The 25954-nt window shown below is 43.3% G+C and overlaps 1 protein-coding gene across 1 annotated transcript; it reads left to right on the top strand.

The window, feature by feature from the left end:
- The first annotated feature begins 887 nt into the window (after positions 1-887).
- Positions 888-24526, top strand: HDHD2 (haloacid dehalogenase like hydrolase domain containing 2). Its single transcript, XM_065406037.1, has 7 exons — positions 888-901; positions 4949-5050; positions 8631-8839; positions 13781-13865; positions 20391-20607; positions 23295-23358; positions 24423-24526. The coding sequence occupies exons 1-7, from the start codon at positions 888-890 to the stop codon at positions 24524-24526; spliced, it is 795 nt and encodes a 264-aa protein (XP_065262109.1).
- The last annotated feature ends 1428 nt before the right edge of the window (positions 24527-25954 follow it).

The following is a 25954-nucleotide window of genomic DNA, read 5'->3' as shown; positions in this document are numbered from 1 at the left end:
TTATGAAGATGGAGACTGCTATTTCCTGGGCAGACCCATTGAACATGTGAAAGCACAACAGTCAGCAGAGAGCCAGGCATGATGGAACCTGCTGCTCATATGGTCTTCACCATCATATGAGAATGCTCCTGGGCTGGCACAGTAGCCCTGCAAGGTAGGGCCTGTTGTCTCTTCTGGCCACAATGCTATATGAGAGTGCTCTAAATGGTACAGCATGATCAGCTGTGACCTGTCATATTTGCAGATTGCACCGCCACCACATGAGATTGCCCTTAGCAATGCAGCCTGGCATGCTGTCCCGTCTATACCCTCCATAGGTTGCGCCCCACCTGAGACTGGCATTGGCAGTGCAGCATGCCATCCTCGGATCCATGTTTCCCTGGCCAGGTTGCACTTCTCCTATACCGGAACGTAAGGCTGTCTCTCAGAGTGCCTGTCTGTAATGCCAAATTCCTTCGGGGGAGGCTGCATTTTTTAATGCAGGAATATCAGTCACGGAGCCACAAAACTGCAAGCTCCGAAAATATCGCTCATAGCTTTGGTCTTTGGGGAAAAAACAGGCGTTTGGAGTGGGCAGCCGCTCAGAGCCCACGAGGACCCCATAGCGCAGGGACAGGTAGGTCCCGGGCACAGCACGGTTCGCTCTCCCCTCCCCCTCCCGGACAGGTGCTCGGCTAGAGTCAGGTGAGTTGGGCAGTTGTGTGGGAAGGGAGCTAAGAGGGGGATACCCTGAGAAACCTGCCCTCCCCCACTCCCGAGAATGGACCAGTCCAAATCCCGCTGTCTCTACGGAGAAGGCGGGACCAACTGCATGGTAAAGGGTGAGGAGGAGAGAGCCACAATCGTACCTCACTTCACATTCTCTGTGTGTCACCCGCCGCGGGAGAATGGACCCTCTGCGGTGAGAGGACGGTACCATTTCCATGGCGAGGAGGGGAGTCCTCACGCTGCCACTTTTCACTTGGTGCATATGGGAGAGGCTGAGTCTCCATTTCCCTCCTGCTTTTCCCTAGTATCCGGGTGTCTGTCAGGCCGGGGAGTGGGGCACTGAGGGGGGTGGGGTTTGTCAGTGCCCACCCCTCGGGGGCGGGGCACAACCACAGGGCCCCGCCCGGGCTTCCTAGGGGTGACCTTGTTTCCTCCCATGTGGGGAGTTTAGCTGAGGGCCTTGACTTCCCACAATGCATTGGTAAGCCCCATTGGGGGTCCCTTGGTAACACACCCCATGGGAGCTGCCTCTTGGGCGCAGACCTATAGCCTATCTAGCCTGTGACAGGTCCCGTAGTGGACAGTTATGGACTAACCTGCCCATAGCATCACTTCCTTCCTCACCCCAGGTGGAGAGTGGGTGGCTCGTGCCCTGGAGTGGATTCACCACTCGCTCCCTGTTCCTGGGATTTATCTTCTGTAATGTAACCCTTGTCCGCACAAGTTGACCTATGTGATCAATGGTGACCCCCTGCAATCCAAGGAGAGAAAGGACATGTGGTTGGTAAAATAAATGCAGTTTAGAGCTTATTGCACCATGTGGTGTTTTAATTGCAGTACAAGATTGTTACTAGCATAATACACACTGGTATCAGAGGGTATTGTCCTTTGCAGAATCATTGCTGAAATATATGGGATAAAGTAGCTCCTGTATTGATTTAATGCAGAACAATAGGCATCAAGTAAGGGACATATTTTAAAATAAAGGGTGCGTAGTCAAACTAATACTACAGGGGTCAGCAATGTTCGGCACGCGACTTGCCAGGGTAAGCACCCTGGCGGGCCGGGCCAGTTTATTTACCTGCTGACGCGGCAGGTTCGGCCGATCGCGGCCCCCACTGGCCGCGGTTCGCCGTCCCGGGCCAATGGGGGCGGTGGGAAGCCGCGGCCAGCACATCCCTCGGCCCGCGCCGCTTCCCGCCGCCCCCATTGGCCCGGGACGGCAAACCGCGGCCAGTGGGGGCCGCGATTGGCCGAACCTGCCGCGTCAGCAGGTAAATAAACTGGCCCGGCCCGCTAGGGTGCTTACCCTGGCGAGCCGCGTGCCGAACGTTGCCGACCCCTGTAATACTATATTGTTTTAACCATCTGCTTTATTTACGGCACTATACCATACATGGGTATCACAGTGTACAATCCCTTGTATGATTATTACAAAATGGGGGCAGGAGAGCCCAGCTTACAGTGTATTGATACACAATGTGGGATGTTCGATAGCAAATAATGGAGAGTGGTCAGCCCAAAATGATAGTTATGAATCACCCTAGAACTGTAGCTGACACTGTACAATATATTGAGTTCCTCATTGACAGTATGCTGTAGTGAATGGTTGCTGTATTAAAACTGAAGCTGGCCAGATAGGAATTTATCATAGAAATTTTTATTGATGAATGAAATGCCTGAGCATTGACCCAATGTAATGCTGAGTGGCCTACTCAACTTTGAGGTAGTGGCAGAACTGTGTTTAGTTTTACTTATTTAATATGTGTTTTATTTCTTTGATGCGTATATCATTAGGCTTTCCTGTGTGTTTGACATATGAAGCTGAACAGTGCTTTGTTATATCTAATGTAAGGTGGAAAGGGTGGTCTTTTGCACAGTGCTCTGCTCTTCAAGAGCACTAAAATATCCATCAAATCCTGTGACGGGCATAGAGTTACATACTCATGTATTACATATTTTACTGTTCTAAATGGGAGAACAGGGGAGAAACCATGTTTTATCCCTTAGTCTCTGAAATAGCAGATTGTCTTTAGAGAGGCAGAACATGAATAAGGTTCACAGGGTAGATGCTGAAAAGGGAGAGGGAAGGATATCTCTCTCTCTAACGTTCTCCAGTCTATTACATTAAGCCACTTACTGTATAAGTAAGTGAGCATTGAATCCTGGATTTCAAAGTACGATAGGATTGACTGGATTTTGAATTTTATTCTTAAATCACTCCACTTTTAGGCTACATTGAAAGGAGTTCTGTATATAACCAAGTTTCCAAGTAGCAGCCATGTTAGTCTGTATCCGCAAAAAGAACAGGAGTACTTGTGGCACCTTAGAGACTAACAAATTTATTTGAGCATGTTAATTATGGGGAAAGCTTGCTCTTTGAGCACAGCCTGAGTAAATGGGCTGCTTACAGAGGAGTCAGCGGGGCTCAGAGGTGGGGGGTAAGGTATTCCCTCCCACCCATCAGGCCTTGGAGTGGCAGCATAGTCACCATCAAAGCTGCTGCAGCTATTCATATGGACGCTACATGCTTGCTGTGCAGGCGTGAGGTTTGGCTGGTGAATTCAGGTAAGCAGGACTGGCGGATCTGCTTTTTTGTCCCCCCTCATCCCTTAAAACCTCCTGTGTTAGGGTTGAAGGGCCTCATGGAAAACAACTCTGTGGCATTTAGGTAGTGTGAAGCCATGCTGGTTCCATTGCAGTCAGGGACATCAGTGGCATTAATGTGGGCCAGAAGATTTGACCCTTGGAGAAGGTCTTGAATTACCCCCAGATGCCCTTTTTATAAAGAAATTGCCAAAGATCCCTAACTAGCTCTGTCAATATAGTCATTTGTTATCAGCTTTTTATCATAGAAGTTCAGCCTTGGCCTTCATAGTATCAGACTTATTTTTAAAATATGCTTAATCTTCCTTGATACCATCTACCAGTATGTATTAAAGAAAACTTAGGCAGATCATAAAATCATCTGTAGAATTTTCCTAGTACTTGAGACATCAGGTTCATGACTGATTTGATCTCAGTTAAAGATAAATGTTTCTTCATAGGAATTGATCAAAATGTTCTGATAAAAGATTTAAAATCTGCTAAGGCAGGTACCAGTCACACCGTTCAATACTGTGCCAACTTTCTTATGTACTGTGATCAAAACAGATCAACAGAAAATACTGCTTAAAATCTAGAGATGGCAGACTGTGCCATTAGGCAATTGGGGACAACTGGCTGAGCAAAGTTGTTCAAGGAGCAGGAGACACAGTTCAAAAGGGTATCTGAACTAGGGATATATTAATGACTAGTACTAGTTTCTGCAGATGATTCTTCTGCCGCCACATGTGACTTGCCGACGGGCCTGAAAAACAGAATCCTTGTTCCTCCACCCTTCCATGTACCCCTGGAATGCTGTTTTCTATGTTAGGCTGAGTGTCTGCACTTGTTTGTATGGCACAGAAGTGTTCTGATGTAAGATTGTTTGACTGTTGCCTCACAAAATGAGGGTCCTGACCCTGCTGGGTGCTGAGTACCCTCAGCTCTCATTGACTTCCAGATTGGCATGCTGCAAGCCTATTTTTTGCCAGCTGTTTTGGGACCCAATCCTGTCAGTCTTCACTTGCTTTGTGGCTTGGCATGCTAGACAGACTTTGGGACTAGGAATTAGGCAATCTGGATTCTGTTGTTGGCTCAGTCACTGATTCACTGTCTGACCTTAGGCAAATCCCTTAGCCTGTTTGTGCCTGTGTTTTCCCATCTGCAAAATGGGAATAATACCCCTTTTTGTAAAACATTTTGAGCTCTATAGAGTTGAAAGTGTTACATAATTGCTGAGTACTATGTATTTTCATGTGAGTAATGCACTAAAGTCAGTGAGACTACTTAAACGAGCAAAGATTTGCAAGCTGAGGCCTCCATCCAGCAATATCATACCTAAAAATCTCCTTCCCTATGGTCTTAGTTGCTTAGAAAATTTTTAGTCACTCAGATAAAAGCCCTTAAAAACAAATAGCACCTGATTTCCATATATAGCGTCTTTGAGAAAATACCACCCCATCAATTATGTATTTTTTTTTTAACACTGCTGTTTATTGCTCTATCTAAAGGGGCCCATTCAATACTATGAGTAATGTTCTGAGGAATACCAGGCTTGGCACAAATGAGACGCTTAACAGGGTTCCTCATTTTTATCGTCCATTGTCTCCTAACCAGTTTTTTGTTTCATTTATTTTTTTTCCCCTGGGGAATGAAGGATGGCAGCTCGGCGCGTGCTGAAAGCAGTCTTGGTGGATCTCAGTGGCACACTTCACATTGAGGACTCAGCTGTGCCGGGCTCACAGGAAGCTCTTAAAAGGCAAGTTATCCCTCCCATGTTCCTCTGAAAGACAAAAATGCATGTAAGTGCTGTTTTTATACAGATACCTCATTAGCTGAATGGCTTTCCTGGAGCTTGTACCTCATACTCCTGATGTACATAAGCAAATATACACATGTGGCCCTATTCCACTCTCAGTTACATTGGACTGACTCCATCGTAACTTCACTGAAGCCAGTGGAGTTACAGTGGTATAAATTTAGAGTAACTGGGGGAAGATTTTGGCTCAGAGGGTATTCTTTGGGGAGTCTACATTTAATTTGGCCTTTCTGCTTAGTTTTTGCTTCATTTTATTATCTCTCTTTTTTTAAAACTTCTTCTGCGAAGCAAAAAGCCCAACTTTCGAGCACATTAATTTACCATGCTTTGGAAATGTTCTATAATATAGCCCCTCTTTTCTGAGAATGTCAGAATGTTAATTAATCCTCCCAGCACTCCTGGTAGGCAGTGTCATTATCTCCAACCACTCAGATGAGTGAGATATAAATACCTGTCCTACATTAATGACCTGGAGGTAGGAATACAACCCAGGGGTCTTGTTGACATCTGCTAACTGCTAGAGAATGCTTCCTCCTGGAAAACAGATCCTATAAAATATGGGGAGAAACCACCAAAGTTAAGAAAATGATCAAATTGATTAAGAGATGACAGCTCAAATGATGCAGAAGTAGTGACCCGAGTAGGGGGAAGATTTAAGGCCCTGATTCTGCCAGGACTTACACATATGCTTAACTTTATGCATAACTTTGTGAATAGTCCCATTGATTTCAGTGGGATTACTTGTAAAGGGTAAGGTTAAGCATGGGTCTTTGCAGGATCAGGGCCTATATATGTAACTGTGGTTTCCGAATTAGACACTTGTAGTGCTAAATCACTAGTTGGAGGGAAAACTCACATAGGGATCAGGAAACGCCTGAGTTTCTTTCCACTAACACTGGTGGAGACAGTTGCCTCCTAAACCTATAGAATGAAAAGGGAGTGAGAACCACTAATCCCCTGGAAATCCTGTGGCAACATCGGTCCTGGTTGGCCACTGCACCATGCTGTACCTGTGCTCAGGGAAAACCTGTGGAAGATGATATCAAGGGGGTCAGTATTATCTTCTATGGGGAAATCCCTATAGATTGGAAGGGGGGAGGTGCCATAGAGATCATCTAGGCTCCTCCCAGGTTCCGTGTACACCTCCAGATCTTCAATCCCTGAGAGGGAGAGTGTTGAAGGGGCTCGTGTGGGATAAGGAGATGGGGAGCTATTTTACCACACAACCACTGCTTCTCTCCTACTTTCTGTACTATCTCCACCTGGTTTCTACTGGGATTTGCTCAGCCAGGTACTGTACTCGCCTGGGTCAGTGTGAGAAAGGGGGAGGTGGGAGGGGAAGAAGGTGTATTGCTCCTATAAATCATATTCTAGTGCAGGGCTCGGCAACCTTTCAGAAGTGGTGTGCCGAGTCTTCATTTATTCACTCTAATTTAAGGTTTCGCGTGCCAGTAATACATTTTAATGTTTTTAGAAGGTCTCTTTCTATAAGTCTATAATATATAACTAAACCATTGTTGTATGTAAAGTAAATAAAGTTTTTAAAATGTTTAGGAAGCTTCATTTAAAATTAAATTAAAATGCAGAGCCCCCCGGACCGGTGGCCAGGACCTGGGCTGTGTGAGTGCCACTGAAAAAACGCATGCCATAGGTTGCCTACCCCTGTTCTAGTGCATGCCCTGCCTGTACCTGGGATAGCAGCCCTGGAAAGAAGGCCAGTCATTTTCACTGCAAAGAACAGCCAGGTTTTTTTACTTGGAGACTTAAAGAAATATCCCCAGGTAATTGCTCTTCCTAAAAGAAGCTGTAGCAATTGGCACATGGCTCATTCTGTGAACAAGTGAGTAGTGAGTGAAAAAGCAAGGCACAAACCCCAAATTGGTTGTGAGTTCTAAGCTTAGATTTCACCAACTCCTGAAGCACTATAACAGCCTAATCATGGAGTCACAGACAGTCCCCATGGCCATTCTGAGCTACCTTGCCACCTAGGCCTGCCTTTGTGATAGATGGTCCCTTACACCAAAAATATTTAGGTCACTTCCAGTCACAAAGGAGCAGTCACTTATCCCAGGTCAGTTATACCTCAGATCTCAAACCGAAGGCAACGTGTGTAGCCAATCCTATAATAAACTAACTAAAGAAGTGTTAACTAAGAAAAATAAATGAGTTATTTATTACTCCTGGGGGAATTCTGCACCATAAAATTAAAAATTCGGCACACAAGATTTTAAAATTCTGCATATTTTATTTGTCAAAGTAACATCAAAATAATTGAAACTGCTGTGATTATATTGTAATTTATTTCAAAATACCTGTCAGCAAGTATGTCTGTAACAATAAAGACCAAAAAAAAAAAGATTCAGGAAATGATTTTTTGACAAATAGATTTCTTATTAGGCATATTCATACAGAACTTTGAGTAATAATTCATTTAAACTACAATACAGAAATGTATTTCCTGCATCCCTCAAAAGAAGTGCAAAGGCTTAGGGGAGTCAGGCGTAACAGAGGAGCTGAGGAAGAGTCTAGTAATTGCTGAGAAGAAGACTGGGGGTGTGGACCTGGAGGGTTGTTGAGTGTGGGTGGGAGAAGTCTGGAGCAGGATTTTTTGGAGGGGGGAATGTTAGGGAGTCGGGGAGCCCCCCTCTCATGCAGACCCTGGCTGACTCTTAGCCTCTCTCATTCAGTCAGACACATCTGCCCCTGTTCCCATGTGTCCCTGCACCCCCACTCAGCCACCTCCCCTTCCCCTCCCCCTGTCCCCATGTGTCCCTGGACCCCTACTCAGTCACCCTCTCCCTCCATCCCCGTGTGTCCCTGCCCTCTCACTCAGCCACCCCTGCTCCCCCATCCCTATGTGTCTCCGCACCCCTCCCCCGTCCCCATGTGTCCCTGTACCCCCTCAGCCACTCCGCCTTTACCCATCCCCATATGTCCCTACACCCCCACTCCCATTCAGTTTCTGTCCTAGTCCCACTAGCTCTTCTGAACCCCAGTCTGTGATCCCCCCCAGCAGCTCCATGTGCCCCATGCTGTATGTTGCATGTTTCCCCCCCCCCCCCCATACCATGCCTCCTCACCTGGCCCCACTTGTCTGCCAGCGTCACAGATGCAATACTCTGGCCATGTGACACCTCCTGCTTTAGTGGCTGCTCCACATAGAGAATGCTGTTGCTACTGGCACATTACTCCTTTAGCTCCAGTGGAAGAAGTTCTCTTCCTATTGAGGACTCTGACTGCTTTTGTTGGACAATGGGCCTTAAGACTGATTATTGACTCAACTGATTGAAAAACAAAAAATAAACAAGCTAAATGGTCAGGAGTTCATCAGCTGTTTACAGTTCTTCTTGGCATCTGTAATCTAAGGTGCAGCAAGGGAAGGGGATTGTCTTTTCAGAGGTTGCTTATATACCGAGTGTCCCTTTAAAATAGAAAGAAAATGAGTGAAAGGTGCATTAAAAATGTATGTTGTATGTAACAAAATTCTCTAGTCAACTCAGCTTTGCTTTCCCTGGATTAGATTACGCAATGCTCCAGTTGCCATTAGATTTGTGACCAACACAACCAAAGAGAGCAAGAGAGACCTTCTGGAGAGGCTGAAGACACTGGAATTTGACATTGCAGAAGATGAGATCTTCACATCTCTGACTGCGGCCAGAAACCTCCTGGAGCAAAAGCAGGTCCGGCCCCTGCTGCTGGTGGACGACAATGCTTTGCAAGATTTCAGAGGTAAGGTGGTGATCAGCTGAACCTGGGAGCAGCATCGGTGAGCCTTATATTAGTTGATGGAACTTTTACAATGGTCTGTCCCATGTAAATAGGTGAGATCCCATCCCTGTCATTTAAGATGTGAAGCTGAGATTCTCAGACATTAAAAGGCCCCTAGCACTTATCAGAGGAGTAATTAATTCCATTGTTATTTTGACCACCTGTCTATTTGGGTAATTGCATTCCGCCTACTTAAACTCATCTATAGATTATTGTATCCCATTGATTTGCTTCCTGTCCTGTAGTGTTGCTGAGCCCTTAACAGCTGTTGTGTCCCCTCCAGAGTGCCCATTTCTTCTCGATTCAGATACATGACCATCTTTGCCCAATGCTGTAAATTGACTGAATGGTACTTTCATGTGTCATTTGTGTCTGTTCACCTTGAGATGTTACCAGCCTCCACTACCAGAGGCAGACTAGCTTGATATTTTGTTTCAGAGCTGTCAAGGATTGGGAACAGAGTAGGGGATGAAGGGTGGTAGTGGGAGAGGTGGTATGATAAGTCCTACATAGGGTGAAGGACTGCTTGCAATGTTCCCTTGCACAAATTCAGGACCAAGATTGGACCTTTGGCCCCAGTTGCTTCCTGCTGTCTTCTGTCAAAAGGACAGGTGTGACCCCTACACTACTTACAGGCCCTGTATGATTAAAATGAAAATAAGGATCACAGGCACTGATTTACAGCTTCCCCCGGGGGTGCTCCACCCCTTCCCCCAAGGCCCCACCCTCGTTCTGACTCTTCTAGCTCCTGCTCCATCCCTCCCCTGAGGCTATGCCCATGCCCCACCTCTTCCCGCCCCTTCCCCCAAGTGTGTCCCGCCCTCGCTCCGCCTCTTCCCACCCCTGCTACTCCCCCTCCCCCCCAGCACCTCCCGCCTGCCACCAAAGAGCTGATTGGCGGCGGATGGGAGGCACTGGGGGGGAGAGGGAGGAGCTGATCGGTGGGGCCTGCCAAACAGCTGATTGGCGGGTGGGTTGTGGATGTTGAGCACCCACTATTATTTTTCCGTGGATGCTGCAGCCCTGGAATGCTCACGGAGTCAGCGCCTATGATAAGGATGCAGGATCGTTAGTGCTCCAAGAAGTGTTCAGAGGACCCCACCTCTGGGGAATAAACTGGCTGGTTTTATGAATTACTATAGGTACCCAGCTACAGTGTTGTAATGTGTGTTTTGCTGATTTTAATTAAACCTCAGCACCATGAACTGTGCTATATTCTGCATGCTTAATGGACTGTTCGTGTAGGTTAGCAAAATCATCACAATCCATAAGCTACAACAATGATGAATGCTTGAGACCTGGACTGGTGTACAGTCATCAGTAGGTGTGTGTTTCTTTACTTGAAAGAAAGTTAATTTTCAGAAACCTCCTGAAGTCACTCTTTTGTTCATCTACAGCTAAACTCTGATCTGTGTGTCTTGGGGGTGTGTGGGAAGGGACAGCCAAAACCTTTGGATAAGCTGATAAAATGCCATTCCTCTATGCATTTCAGATTTGGAGGACAGTTAAACTAATTTGATCTGAAATTCGGATCATTGGGGTGTACTCTATCTGTAAATGTCAACACGTTTTATAGAATGTGTGTACCAAAGTGTAGGGAAACTGAGGTTTTCTTGTAAGATTTTATAGGGACCTTGTCTATACTGAGAACACTGATAGCAGTTCTCCCAGTTCTTGGTCTGACACTGGTGCAGTGCATTTTTTTACCACTGTATCTGGCCCTACTTTGAGCAAGGGTAGACAACAGAGTAGAATACTTGGATGCTAATATCTAAACTGTATTCTTAAATGTATTCATCTAAATTTGGGTTATTTCTGATTATGTACTCTATGTATCATATGACTTTTAAAAACAAACTCTGTATTTGTGGATAATCTAAGCACTATATCCAGATGTACAGACACTCTTCTCTCAACCTATGTATTTTTTTTTTAACATTAGCTTTAATAAAAAAAATTTAAATCTGTCAAAAAAAATGTCCTGCACGCATTTCTAGATGAGTGGTGGGAAGAACTGCTGAAAATTTTCAGTATAGACTCAACCAGAAAGCTACTGCAGTGGATTTGATATTATCACATATCAGTTTTGTGATTATCAAATGTAAAAACCTAAGGCATTTTACTGTCTTTTATCATGAATTAATAAACATTTATTGTATTACCATTAAGTCTTTATATTGAGAAAAATTAAAATATCCAGATTCTAAATTAACCAGATTTGCAAACAATCAGAATGTTAATATCCCTTAATTTTAACTCAAAGGGTGACAAAGTTGTGGATCATTTGGTATTGTTCCCTATCCCGCCCCCCTCCAAACACATATGCCAAAAATTTAAGTCCTAACAGGTTTATGATTTCAGTAGGTTCTTATCCTTTCATGCTAGGAGCTGGGAATTTTCTTTTTAATTTCGTCCAACATTCTATTCAGTATTCTTCAAAAAAGTCTCAATGGGCTATGGGCAGTGAAACTATAATCTATTCTTTCTGTTTTTTAAATCAGATCCCTATTGCTGGAGACAGCTTCTGTATCCATGCTCTCAACAACCCTTATCTAGGCCAGGATCTGCAGTTTGTTTCTAAATCAGTTTAGTTAAATCAGTGCCATGTCTGTGCATTGTTTAGACTCAACATGGACTGCATTGGGTATTTTGGGGTCTTTTCCATATGCAGTCTCTCTCATACGTACTCTCAGTAGCATTCCTGAAACCGTTAAGTAAAATGGAGAAATGTTTTAAATTTCTGTTAGTAACTGCTGTTGGATTGTTCTTGGATAATTTTCCCCACATAAGATTGGTCACAGATGGATTAGTGTAATCCATTCTTTAGTTAATGGACCCAGATGATTTCAGAGAGTGTCTTATATCTACAGGGTGTCTCTGAGTGCTACATTTTGTATTTGGCTCTCTGGGTTAGCTGAGAGATGTGCAGTATGAGACACAGGACAGTAATCTGTTTGACTTCAGGCCTGTTGAGGCACAGAAGTGCAAGTTATTCCAGCAAGGGTAGCAGTGCAAAAACGCCAGCATGTGCTCCTGTCCCAACACTGGCTCCAACTCTGCTTCCACTGCTGGTTCTATGACTTGATCCTGTTCTGCAACAGTATTAGTGGGCCACGTCCTAGCTACGTTAGAGGTGACATCACCATCTGAAAACTGACAAAAAAGTTGTGCTCTTCTAGAACAGTGCAGGACAAAGCATGTGAGAACTGGAGATAAGGTATTCTCAAGGCACCTGGCTGTGTAACGAACTTGTAGAAGAGACTAATCCAAAGTGTGATGGCCTTAAGGTCCTGCTGCAAGGCCTTCCTCTCTGGATAGAGTTTTTCCATCATAACCAGAATGACATTTACAACCATGCCTGCCAAAAAGAAATCTCACCCCAAGCAGAACTTTCCATAACCAGAGGAGAGCAAAACATTCGCTGAAATTCACTATCCCAGTCTAATTAACATGCAAAGCACCTGGAAACTAACCGTGTAAATTAAGCATTCAGAGATTTCTATTTCAGAAGATGGTGATAAAAGTGAAGAATTTGTATACTCTGTCCCTACACTAGCTAAATCTTTCAATATATGTGGTTGGGTGGATCTGTCATCACCATTACTGAACTGGAGTTGCATGCGTTGTGGAGAACAGCAGATTCCTGACACATCAACCCCTTTATCTGTTGTCAGTGCTGAAAGACATAAATTAATCCCTTTTATGTGCATGTACTTATGGATCTGAGGACAGAACTAAAAGTGTCTTTTATCAGGAAATGCTGACTTCTGTTGTCCAATGGCTAACTGTACTCACAGTCTACTTTTAAAATGAAAGGGCATCAGTGTGTTAAACCAAAGATAACACTTCTTCTGAAAACCAAAAATTAATACTTGCCTCCATGTTCGACAGGAAAGTGTTTAACCCCAAGTGTTATCAACTAATGAATCCAATCTTATCTGCCTCTGGGATCTTGAGACCCTCTTCCATCAGTTGCTATTGATCTGATTGCCTACTTTCCTCCTCACAGTGGTCCTTGTGGATTGTAATCAGCAAGGATCATGGAAGTTAGAACTGCTCCATGTTTCAGAGGGTTATAATTTCCTGTTCAGATTTCCTAGTTTGTGCATTTGTGCAGGAAGAGAGAAGCCATTCATTTTTTAACTCCTCTTCTTCTACAGGGCACTGGGAACAGTGCAGTCCTTTTACCTTTTATTCATAGTGGTCACCATTAAAATGTCTGCATGTGTCCCTACAGGTTCTACAAAGGACTGCTTCCTGAGATGCTGTAGTTTTCCCTTATACTTAGAATGGTAACTGGTCAATGTTGACTCTTTATTTAATGGCTTCTGCCATATTTAGATTAAGTGTGGGCCAGATGATCCGTCCTCCCTCAGCTTCTAGAAGTCCTGGCACAGTGGAACTACTGCTGTGCTGCTGGGTGAAGGGATAAGCTGAGAAGTAGCTGCATGCTAGGACTGCCTATTCCCTGCAGGCATGCTGTGATAAATCTCTCTGGAGCAGCTTGGAGGGAAGGAAGTTGGGGTTGCACTGGAGACAGTCACCATATGGATCCAGAAGTTTCTGATTCCCCTATTTAGGGAGCCTCTGTGGATCTTGTCTGCTAACAGAGCCCTGGGCTGTAGAAGTGGCATGTCTGAGCAGCCTCTCCACAAGCTATGCGGGTTGTAGGCAATGATTCCATTTCCCCCTGCCAATTCTTCTTAGCTGCCCTGCACGAAGCCCTTCTATTCTAACTTTGTATCAGAGGTCCAGGGAGGCATTTAGCCACATGGAAGGCTGAACGTATATTGTTAGGTATAAACTAATTCGCTCACTGGTCATAAGACAAAAATTGTTGTTTACAAATGTTTTTTAGAATAAGTAAATCTGAGGGGTTGTGTTTTGATTTTAATTTTCCAGGGATACCTACAAATGATCCCAATGCCGTGGTGGTAGGACTAGCTCCTGAGCACTTTAACTATCAGATGATGAATAAAGCATTTCGGTAAGTCGTGAGAAGATAAGAGCTACCTTACTGGCTCAGACCGTGGTCCATCTTGCCCAGTATCCTGTCTCCGACAGTGGCCTGTACCAGAGCGTCAGGAGGAGTGTACAGAACAGGGCAGTTATGGAGCGATCCACCCCTGTCTTCCACTCCCGTCTTCAGATAACCAGAGGTTTAAAGTATTATGTATTATTTGTATTGTAGTAGCACACAAGACCCCAGTCAGGATCTGATTAGTGCTTGGGTCTGTACAAACATATAAGAGACACTGTCCCTGCCCTGAAGAGGTTACAATCTAATTTACAACTAGACACAACCAGTGTGAGAATAGGCAGGAGGGGGAATGAGAGGTAACAGTAGCAAGAACACTGTGACGGGTTGGATCACAGAAACCCCCTTGGGAGCTGCCACCCAATGTGCAAAGACTACCCCTGCTTCTGTTTTCCCTGCCAGCTCAGGATTCCAGCACCCTGTCTTGCTGAGCCAGACACTCCCGTCTGCTCTAACAAAGACTCAGGGTCTGAATCACTTGTCCCAAAGCTGCAAGTTTACCTGAAAACCAGCTCACAGGAGTGTGCTTGTCTTTAGCACTCAGATGCCCAACTCCCAATGGGGTCTAAACCCAGATCAATCCGTTTTACCCTGCATAAAGCTTATGCAAGGCAAACTCATAAATTGTTTGCCCTCTATAACACTGATAGAGAGATATGCACAGCTGTTTGCTCCCCCAGGTATTAATACATACTCTGAGTAAATTACTAAATAAAAAGTGATTTTATTAAATACAGACAGTAGGATTTAAGTGGTTCAAAGTAGTAACAGACAGAACAAAGTAAGTCACACTTGGTTACTTAGGTGAGGCTCCAAGTGTCTTTTTCCGATGCCATAGGTGTAATGCTGAGGGACAGCTCTCAGGCTTGCTGGATCTGGAGGCTTCACTGCATATTTATCTTAAGGTGGTTTAACATGAAATTAAATGGGTTTCACAACCTGTAATTAAACTGTAGAACTATTGCCGCGGGATGTTGTAGCGGACAAGAAGTGAGCAAGATTCCAAAAGGGATTGGACATTTGTTACAAGAATGTCCAGAATTAATACATTTTGGAATCTCGAGATTCAGGATTTAAAACAACCTCTAATTGTTAGGGATTGGGAGACCTAATGTGGGGGGCAGATTCTCTCCCCCCTCCCACCCCCCCAGCCCTCTTGCATCTGTCTAATGTGGGATTTCTTGCATCTGCCTCTGAAACATCTGCTGCTAGCCACAGTTGAAGACAGAATACTGTAAAAGCTGGGTCCTTGTGTCTGATCCAGTCTGGTTGTTCTTGTGCTGCATTGAGAAACAGTATTTAGTCTATTTTGTCTCTAGATTGCTGAAATGATAACATGGTTAAAACAAGTGACTGCATTTGTGCCTGTTTTTCAGTGGCTTGTGCAGTGCCATTTTACCTACCCTTGTGCAATGTATTCAGCCACACACTGCTCTTCTACTAGTTTTGAGGCTTAGGATCCGTTTAACTTGGACTTATTGTTGGTCCGATGAGATAAAGTGGGTTTTAGCCCACGAAAGCTTATGCTCAAATAAATTTGTTAGTCTCTAAGGTGCCACAAGTACTCCTGTTCTTTTTGCTGATACAGACTAACACGGCTGCTACTCTGAAACCTGTGTTAAATAATGGTTTCATTCTCTCTCTTCTGGCTTGATACTGCCACCCATCAGCATAGTATCTGAGTGCCTTCTCTTAATGAGAGAGTTTGGGATTCACAGTGCTTTTAACAACATACTGAGGACCACATAACCCAGGAGGTGAGATGCAAGGTAGGTGGGGCTAGATATTGCATTCTCTATACACCAAAACTTGTGTATTGAACTTGTAAATACTTTTTTTTTTTTTTAATACATGTGGTTCTGAAGTACCATCTAGATTCTAGAAGAATCCTATAGGGCAGTGGTTCTCAAACATATTTGATCACGCCCCCCCTTCTTTGTGTCTGTAGTAGTTTGTCCCCCTCTCCCACCATAGACCAGTAAAAAAAATCAACATGCAACTCTCACTGAATATTAAAAACAGTAAGGCATTGATTCAAACAGAGCCATTTAAATATATAGTAATGTAGATTTTAAGTGAGATACTGCTTACTTGCATCACACTGTTGTTACTAGTCTAATGGGATTCACCTGTTTTTTGGAGCAGAGCAATTCCATCATTTGAGTAGCCTTTGTTTGCTGTTGCACAAATGAGCCAATGATCCATTGTAAAAAGAGCAAAAGCAAAACTGTGATTGTGGTTGATGCTTACCATGAAATGTGCACACTGCATCATAGCAAACGGATTAACGTGCAGACAGCAACAACTTTGTATAATGTTATGCAGGCTTAACAGAAATCCATCAAAATGCGCAGTGCCATCTAGAGTCAAATGCATAGCACTATCTGATGACCTGATATGTCTGGAGGAATTGGCTTTGCTAGTTATTTGTTACTGTGGGTAAAATGTGTGCAGTAAGATTTTTTTCCCCCCTAAAGTTTCTCACATTCTCCCCCCCCCCCCCCCCCCCCCAGAATACATTCTGGGGCGTGCCCCCACAGTTTGAGAACCTCTGCTATAGGGTGAGATTCTTCCACCTAACTATTGAATGTAAGTATCTTTGTGCTTCTGCAATATTAAATTCTTCCATATCCCAATTGTGTGCTCCCACTGTGTGCAGATCTGCCTGTAGCAGAGGTTTGCAGATCCATGTCTGAAACACATGGTCAGGTGAATACATCTGAAAACCTAGGAAAAGCTAATTGTACATATTGTTAAGGGTGTCTCATTCTCCATGTGCTTCCTAATAATGACTATGTCTACCCATGTGCCAGTGGCTAGAACTCCAAAATAAATAGGTAGATATGGATTTATGCAGTTTAAACATGGGTTAAAACTGTGGATCTTCAGTTGAGTTTCTGCCCCAAACAAGCTTCATGTCAGATTTCAGTGATGCATATCTGAGGAAGTAGCAGGCAATTTTTACCCATGATGAGCAGACCAGTGATGGGTGCTTTGTTCTTGTTGAATCTGTTTTGGATTAAATTGATTCAGTGTAAGTGTTTTTTGGTTTTTTTCTTGTACTAATGAAATGGAATGAAATGTTATCGTTTTTATAATACTGCAGGTGCCTATGGCGCTTTGCAAACGCATATGAAGAGAGAGACTTGCTCGAAGAAGCATATTTCCGAACCTAGACCAGGATGGACTGATTTGAGTCAAAGCGATTTAAATCACCAATTTTAATCATGATTTAAATCAGCAAGCAGAAAACATTGATTTAAATCATCGATTTGAATTGTGTTTTTCATTTGTACTTTTTAGTTATTTTCCTAAAGAAAGGTTTGTTTTTCACTGATAGGTAACCATTAAAACCTTTACACTGAATTTGGGGCTTTTTTTTTTTTTTTTTTTTTTGCTAACCAGGAGGATACACATTTTTAAGCAATTACATAGCTTAATGTAAACTTATTCAGATTCTTAATTTTTACATTTTTATTATGTTAGAAAATGGTGAATGGTGCATTTCTTATTTACTAGATTACTTTTTTTTACTTGTGACTTGTGTCAAGCTCTGTGTGGAAACTCAAATTCAATTTAAAATGCACAAAAACAGCATTTACATTTTATTAAATAAAGCCACTTCAGATGTGCTGGATACATAAACTTTTTGATAAACATTTTTTCTTATCAAAATATGTTTTGCATTTAAAACAAACTGATTTATTAAAGCAAGGAAGAATGATCTGTCATTAGTGAATTGATTTGTTTCTGGTCACCATGTCCTTCCAGATTTAAAATTAGTAGATCTCCTCCTCTCAAACCTAGTTTTTATTCATAGACTGGAAAAGGAAAACAAGTTTTAGTTGTTTTTTCCCTCACTTTGAATGATCTAGTCATTGAACCGAACTAGTTGAATAAACTGAAATGAGGAAAATATTGGAACTGCTGGCAAAAGTTGGTTTAGCACTTCAACAGACTGGTTCTAGGTGCCTAGCCAGTGACCCAAACTACTGAACTAGTAGAACTTACTTTAAAACTTGGCAGCAAACATACTGCTTCTATTATATTTTGTATTTAATTTAAATGATTATAATTGATTATAATAAGATTACGACTTAACAGGTCAACAATTTTAAATTTAATTTCAGATCTTTATTTTAAATAACCCTGTATTTAATTTTAAATTGTATTTAAATAAAAAATCCAATTTTAAATTTAAAACATCATTTATATTTATTCACCCTGATCTAGACAGATCCAGTTCTTTGGGTTGAGTTACAGCAGAGTGCCAGACAGAGATTAGCGTTGAAAGAATGTGAAGGGTCAATAGGAGGTTGCTCTGCGCACTGGATTTTTCTGGAAGGCTTCTATGCAAGATAAGTGGGACTAAAAGGAGAAAAAGTCCTCCTTTCCCAGTCCAAGGAAACTGTCAAAGGGCCCCTATTGATTCCTGAGCTGTACTACTTCGTGGTTGTGTTTTCCACTGTACTGGTTACATTTCTACCCATTGTGATAAAGACTTAGAATTGGCTGCGGTATGTGAAGAATTTGCTGCCCAATCAAACGGGAAGCACTCAACGATCATTACCTCAGCTTTTATAGATACAAGCTAGAGGGCTTTTACTGCAGTGAAACTAAAACTGGTGAGAGGATTGTAACAGCTGAGCACTGCTTGGTAGTACCAGGACCCTTCCTTCAGCTAAGCATTTAAGCAGACTTTCCAGTGTTACTGATTATGCTTTCAGTGTTTATGGAGCTGCTGTGTCCATTGTAGAGAAGAACTATAATATAGGTGATGGCAAAATGTAAACAAAGAACCTGACTGTGAGAGGGATGGAGGTCCCTTAACTCCTAGGACACTCACAGTCACACCCAGTATTAGTTTAAGGAAACCCTCTTAACTGCTGATGCCCCAAATTACAAACATTCATGTTTATTTTATTATTATTTTGTGTTGCACTGATTCCTAGAGCTCCCCATCGGGGCCCCGTTGTGGTAGGCATTGTACACACACATAAAACAGACAGATGGTCCCTGCTCCAGGGAGCTTACACATACGAGACAACAGGTGGATACAAAAAGCATGTGGTGGAGCACAAGGTAACAGTGAGATTATGATGATTGTTGTAGTAAACAGTAGTATTCAAAATACTATTCCATTCATGTTTGTCTGGATCTTTCCAGACGATGCTCTGCTAGTGGCAGCTTTCTTCTAGACTTCTTAGCACGCCGGTTGTTTTGGCAGGAAGAATGAAAAACTCATTTCATTCTTGCTTGCAGAAACCCCGGTAGAGTTTTAAATTTTTTACTGACCTCTACAGCATGCATTGCTGGAGAATCGGAATAATAATAATGGGGCTAAAGAAATGTGAGAACAGTCTAAATTTGTGGGGGGAAGAAATAGCTCCTACTCTCTCAAAACATTTCTAGATCCACTTTCTGAAGCCCCCAGCAGCTGTGGACAGCTGAGAGCTTCAGTGGAAGGATTTCACTCATTAGTCTCCCGTTATTCTAATCAGAGGTGTTAAGTATGTGTTGATCAGACATTTTGACTAATCCTCCATTCTGAATTTTTCTCTCCCTATAACAAGGAGACTGTATACAACTTTGTTCCTAAAATGTAACTTCTGATAGCAGCAGCCATGCCAAGAATCAAACAGCTACTTGAGTGTTCACTGGTGTATGTATGTGTGTGATGTGTAGGCCTGTGGACATGCTGATCTTTCCTTGTAACTAGTGCATGCCTTTATGTTTTAACATGCTTTTGTTTTCTTAATTCCATTTTGGATGTTTTCTGCCTGGAGTTCATCCTAGCCCCCATCAAAACTTGGGCATGCTGGAATTGGAATGTGGGAGTTGAACTGTGCAGACATTGTGTGTAGTTGGAAGATGGAACAGGCAGTACCAAGATTTGCTCTGCTGAGTAATCTGTATTGCAGAATTCCTATGCAGAGTAATTTTGGAAGCACTGAAATATTAATCCACCCAGCGAAGGCCTTGGAAGATTAGCAGGAAATTAAATGTGTGCATCTATCAAAATCACCAGCACTATCTACAGTTAATATCTAATAAAATATTTACAAGGATAAATCAAATGAGTTCGTACTTCAGCCATAGACAAGGGAAAGTGACTTTGAGGTTCTGTTAGATAAAGGAATTAATTCCATCACGGAGTGAATAGAAATATACCTATCTTTTGAAAAAATCTTCTCTGGCTCTTTTAAGACAGTGGCTTCATTAGGTTTTTTTTATTAGCTGCTTCTGATGACTGGAAGGAGGAGGGAAATAACTTTATTTATGTAACTCGCTCAGTAAAACACTAGTTTAATTCTAAACCCTGCTACAGTTTGGGGCTTGATCCTGTTTCTATTAAAGCTAGTGGGAGTTTTTGGCATTTACATCACTGGAAGCAGGATCAGGCCCATAGTAGCACATATCTGTGAATCCAAGGCAAAACATGTTTTTTTCCCCCCTCTTCCCTTGGCTCTCTAGGTTGATCCTGGATGGTGCCCCTCTTATAGCTATACACAAAGCTAGATATTATAAGAGGAAAGATGGCTTAGCTCTGGGCCCTGGACCTTTCGTAACTGGACTGGAATATGCTACAGACACCAAAGCAACAGTGGTGGGGAAACCAGAGACAACCTTCTTTCTAGAAGCCTTATCGGGGACTGGCTGCAAGCCGGAGGAGACGGTTATGATTGGCGATGTAAGTGTAACGGCTGAGTAAGCGCATTATCATCTACCTACCTAGGTGGCCCCCATGTCCATGGTATCTGAGCACTTTGAAGAATATATCCTTCCAGCATCCTTGTGAGATAGGGAAATGTTGGAATCATAGAAATGTAGGGCTGGAAAGGACCTCAAAAAGTCATCAAGTTCATCACCCTGTGCTGAGGCAGGACCAACTAAACCTAGACCATCCCTGACAGGTGTTTGTCCAACATGTTCTTAAAAATCTCCAATGATGCAGATTCCACAAACTCCGTGTAAACCTAGTCCAGAGCTTAACTACCCTTAAAAGTTTTTCCTAATATCTAACCTAAATCTCCCTTGCTGCCCATTATTTCTTGTCCTGTCTTCAGTTGACATGGAGAACAACTGATCACCATCCTCTTTATAACAACACTTAACATATCTGAAGACCTATCAGATCCCCCCATTGTCAACCCCATTTTAGAGATGGGGGAACTGAGACACAGAAACACTTAGGGCCTAATCCAAAACCCATTTAGTCAATCCCATAACCTCACTGATCTTGCCCAAGCTCACACAAGTCTGTAGCCAGGAATAGAAATCACCCCTCCTGAGTTCCAGCTCAATGCCTTAACTATAGGACCATTCTTCCCCGTACAGCTATGCCACAGATTGCCAGCTCCAAATAAGCATTTCCATGATCCTGCACCTATCTCATAACTAATTTAAAAAATATATATATATATTTACCCAAAACAAGGAAAATAGTAGCTCTTTAAAGGGACACTGCCAACTTACTTGCTTATTGTGAGGGAACAAGTTTCCTCAGCTCTGTTACTAAGATCACGTAATTACACTAACAAATGTTTAAACTCCAAAAGCTTGTTCTTACAAAATATACACTTGGGCCAGATTGGAGTGGAATCCCTTTAAAGACCACGACTCTTGAATGTTTGGCTCCTGAATACTCTACTGAAGGTTAGGTTGAAATATTCCACATTTAAAAAAGTAATTACCTTAAGAGTTGTTAGAGCTGTAGTAACCAAACATTGCATATTGTCAGGAGAAAACTGGGGCCTGATCCTGAAAAATCACTGCCCCTGGGAACTCTACCTCCAGCCCAGGATGCCATTGAGTTCAGCAGGTCTCATTGCAGGAATAAGGGTCTGTGAATAATGGATCCTTCTGCAGGATCAGACCTTTACATTGTAACAGATGTTAATTCATTGTAACAGATGTTAATTCAGAGTACTTGATTAATGTTTCAGAATGGCTTTCATCTTGCATTATATTATAGGCAAGGCTGATAGCACCACCTGTTAAGGTTGTCCAACACTTCCCATTAAAAGACCCTGTTTTCAATTGCTTAGAACTTTGCAAAGATTGGGCTGGAATTTTCCACGCTGGGTGTTGCCTCAGGCTGATTTTTGGGGGGGAAATTTCAGCTAAAACGGTTCAGCTGTTTCTGAGAATGACAAGGGAAAAATACATTGTTTTCCCCCCAAGTTAAAAATTCTGGTGACATTTTCTTTGAACTGTGCTAGCACCCCATCCTTTGGAGCAGGAACTTGAAATTTGGCAGATGGGTGGCCTCTGAGTCGAGTATGTGCCTTTTGCTGGGTCTGTAAAAATCTGCCCAAATTTGGGGGACAGTTATAATTAAGATTCTGTCCGCACTGAGGATGCTCAAGCCTTTCACAGCTGCTAGCACCGACCAGATTTTTCATGTGCCATCCCCGCAGCGTGACTGAAGCCAGGGCTTCCCTGTAATGGCTGCTCCAGCTACTCTGGGCCTGGGTGGGCTAAGGCACCAGAACTGAGAGTAGTGAGCCTGTTTCTCCTTTGCTTTCAATGATTTGCTGATGGCGCCAAGGCTGCATGGAGGAGGAAGCCATATGATTTGAATATAGAAGGGACTAAAGCCAGACCACAAGGCAGGGAAAGAAGTGGGTTAGGACAAGGAGTCAGATGAGATGCAGGTGTGGGGAGAAACTGGGACTGACTGGGTAAAGAAACTAGGGATGGAACTGGGACAAGAAGCCTGAGTGCAGAGTGGGAGAAGGAAGCAGGCATGGGAAAGTGGCAGGACTTAGCCAAGGACAGACTGGAATGGACAGAGCAGAAGGGGTCAAGGCTGGGAGAAACTGGCAGAAGGATCTCTGCCCACTGGAGCACACTCCCTTCCAGAGTCTGAACGGAACCCCAGTTATTTCAGTTTCTTTTTTTAAAAAAACCTAAGTACATTAAAAGAACAGTATTAAAGTTGCAAAGTCAAGCACTCAGGCAGCCTGAATTCTGTTATTTCCTGAGTTTTGAGTGCACCTGAAGATGCAGATGGCACACAAGCATCTAGTGGGACTTCCAAAAGTGCCTAACTCCCACTGATCTTGGTGTTTCTGAAAACCCCACTAGGCAACGCTCTGCATCTTTAGGCACATAAGTACTTTTAAAAGCTGGTCCTTAATGTTTAGAGTATTTAAACCATATTAGTTTTAGCTTAAATCTTGCAGTTCTGTCTCAAGCAAATCTCCCACATGGGCAAAATTCTCACTGAAGTTACTTAAGTGCTAATTTCAGGATATGGCCTATTATTGTTTTGATTAGACTGGGTCGTCACGTGGTGGTGAACACCACAGAATGCCCATAAACAAATTGTTTCTGTAACTCTAGATTAACCTTGTTTCCTCTTCTGTCTGCCAGGATTGCAGGGATGATGTGGGTGGAGCCCAGAATGCTGGCATGCTAGGTATTTTAGTGAAGACTGGTAAGTACTGCATGGATTTTGATATCTTGTGATATATTTTTTCACTGTAATAGAGCCATATTGGAACAACAACTCCAGCACGTATCTGAACAAATGCAAAACTGGGTCTGGGTTTTGGTCAAACCGTCCCTGGGGGGGGATCTCAACTGAGTCTTAAATGAATTTCAGCCTACTTCTGTGAAGACCATCGGTGATGCATTAGGTCAAGAAGAATGCCAAGTGGGTACCCCTTTTACAGTGCCTTGTTGTTTGTGAAGTACAAGTGATTGGAGCATTGGACAAAATCTCTCTGTAGCGGGGTGGTCCCCCGCTCCTGCCCTGAAGGGCTTAAAACAGCCAGGGAGGAGGGCCGCGGCTCTAAAAGCTGGGCTGATTGGGGAAGCGGCCGCAGCTGGGCCACGCCCCAATCAGGCCACAGCTGGCCTGTATAAAAAGGCTGGGAGCCAGAGGCCAAAGGGGGTCTCTCTGCCTTCAGAGGGAGAAGGGCCTGGCTGCAGCAAGCTCGAGACAGAGTACCTGAGTGGAGCAGGGCTGGGGAAAGGCTGAGGAGCTGGGGAGTTCCAGCCTGGAAAGCCCCAGGCTGCGGCCTAGTGGAAGGCCAAGGGATACTGGGGGTTGCAGAGGGCAGCCCAGGGCTAGGCCAAGGTAGCAGGTCCAAACCCTCCTTGCCTGTGATGAGTGGCCTATACTGCAGTCTACCCCAGGGAGCGGGGGCTAGTTGGTGACTGGCAGTGGCCTTATTCTGAGGTGAGGTAGGGATAGTGGGTGGGGGTTCCCTGGGAAGGGGAGGCCCTAGTACTGCAGGGTACTGCCAGGGGGCAGCACCCCAGATACAAGGGCACCGGGGTCCGGGAAGGACACGGGGGCCAGAGGACAGGCAGATCACCGGCCTGCAGAGGGCGCTCCAGGATGCTGGAAGAGCTAATTCCCAGAAGTCACCAGCAGGAGGTGCCGCAGGGGTGAGTCTGCTCCTCTACACTCTCCTAGCTCCAGGGAAGACTTCAGGCTGGCAGGGCAGCTAAAGCAGCTTTTAAAAAAGCACCTTTTTTGTTCTTTTATTTCAGGTAAATATCGAGCAGCAGATGAAGACAAAATTAATCCCGCTCCTTACCTCATCTGTGAGAGCTTCCCACAAGCAGTAGACCATATCCTACACCATCTGCTATGAGAGAAGCATTTAGTTTGGAGAAACTTGGCTGTTTTGACATTGTTGCCTCCCTTCCGCCTCACAAAATAAAACTCAGAGCACAGTGTGTGCATCACACCTGCAATCAGGCAATGAACATGTCTCACTGCAGAGCACTGAAAGAAAATGATACGGATGTGCAAATCATTGGTAAACTCTCTTACTTCCCTCAAGATGGAACACAGAGAGTGGAAAAGTAGGTCTCCCAAGTGTTCATCAGGTCAGATGGCAGGTGGAGGGAAACCAACCACCAGATGAAACAATTTGCTTTCTTGTATCGTGTAGGGAAAGGAGGGAAATTCACATAGAGTCTTTGTCTTTGACTGTTCAGGAAGTAACTGTTTAAAAAGCCCATCTGAAATGTGCTAAGTTAGTTAAACTATAAAACCTATGAGAAATGTGCCAAGATAATAAACATCAACAAAGCATAACAGCCATTTTTAGCCTAAATGATGATAGCTTTGTTGGTTCTTGTATGTTTGTTTTAGTTACCATGTGGCTTCTCTCTGCTGTAATCTGACTAATTTAAATGTAGAGATGGTACACATTAGGAATATCTTACAATTTACAATATTACCATTACTAATACCAGTCACTGCTGATTTCTCTCCCTCTATTCAAACAGGTAACAATTGTTTTTTCAAGTTTTATGTAAAATTCAAACAATCAGTATTTTACAGATGTTTTAATTAGATGCTGTTATTAACAGGAATGGTGCAGAAACAAAAATCTGGTCCTTAATGGCTTTATAGGCCATGAATTTTTGAAGTTAGACTTCAGCAGGGTCCTATTAACTCTGAAATTGCAAGATTTCATTTTTTTTTTTTCTCTTTCTAATGCTATGAGAAAAATCCTTCAAAACCCATGGGACTGATTCAAGCTTTTAAGCACTTGGTTAATACAGCTGTAAAATGAAATCTCATTCTGTAGCATGCATTGTTCTTCCTGCATGTGTTAAATCCACCAAAATGAACTAACTTTGTAATGATGGTAAATAGCTTTCCTGGTCCGTTTGCAAGCTGTAATAATCAAAGTCCTTTCCAGTTGTTTTACAGTGCTCCTGAGTGTTAAGTTATTAGACTGTAATTGTACATCATTGTAGTACTCACCTTATTGAAAATATAGTTTTGTGTTAATAAGCCATACTGCTTCTTGTTAAGAAAAAATATAATGAATATGTAGCAGGCGCTATCTAAAGGAAAGAAGGTTTATCTATAATCTCTCTGGGTGGTTTACATTTCACATGGAGCGAATTTCTGCAAATGACAGAAAGGGAAGCATGAATGTATGTGTGGGCTGTGCAAGCTGCATATTGGGCATGCAAGAAATAATGGAAGCTCTTTGGCTGTGAGGCTGTCTGTTTGATCTGTGTTTAGCAAGGCCCAGCACAATGGGATCCTGGTCCATGAG

This window comes from Emys orbicularis, chromosome 6, assembly GCF_028017835.1.
Source record: "Emys orbicularis isolate rEmyOrb1 chromosome 6, rEmyOrb1.hap1, whole genome shotgun sequence".
Taxonomy (NCBI): Eukaryota; Metazoa; Chordata; order Testudines; family Emydidae; genus Emys; species Emys orbicularis.
The sequence above is the reverse complement of the archived record's forward strand: the minus strand, read 5'-3'. Positions and strand labels throughout refer to the sequence as shown.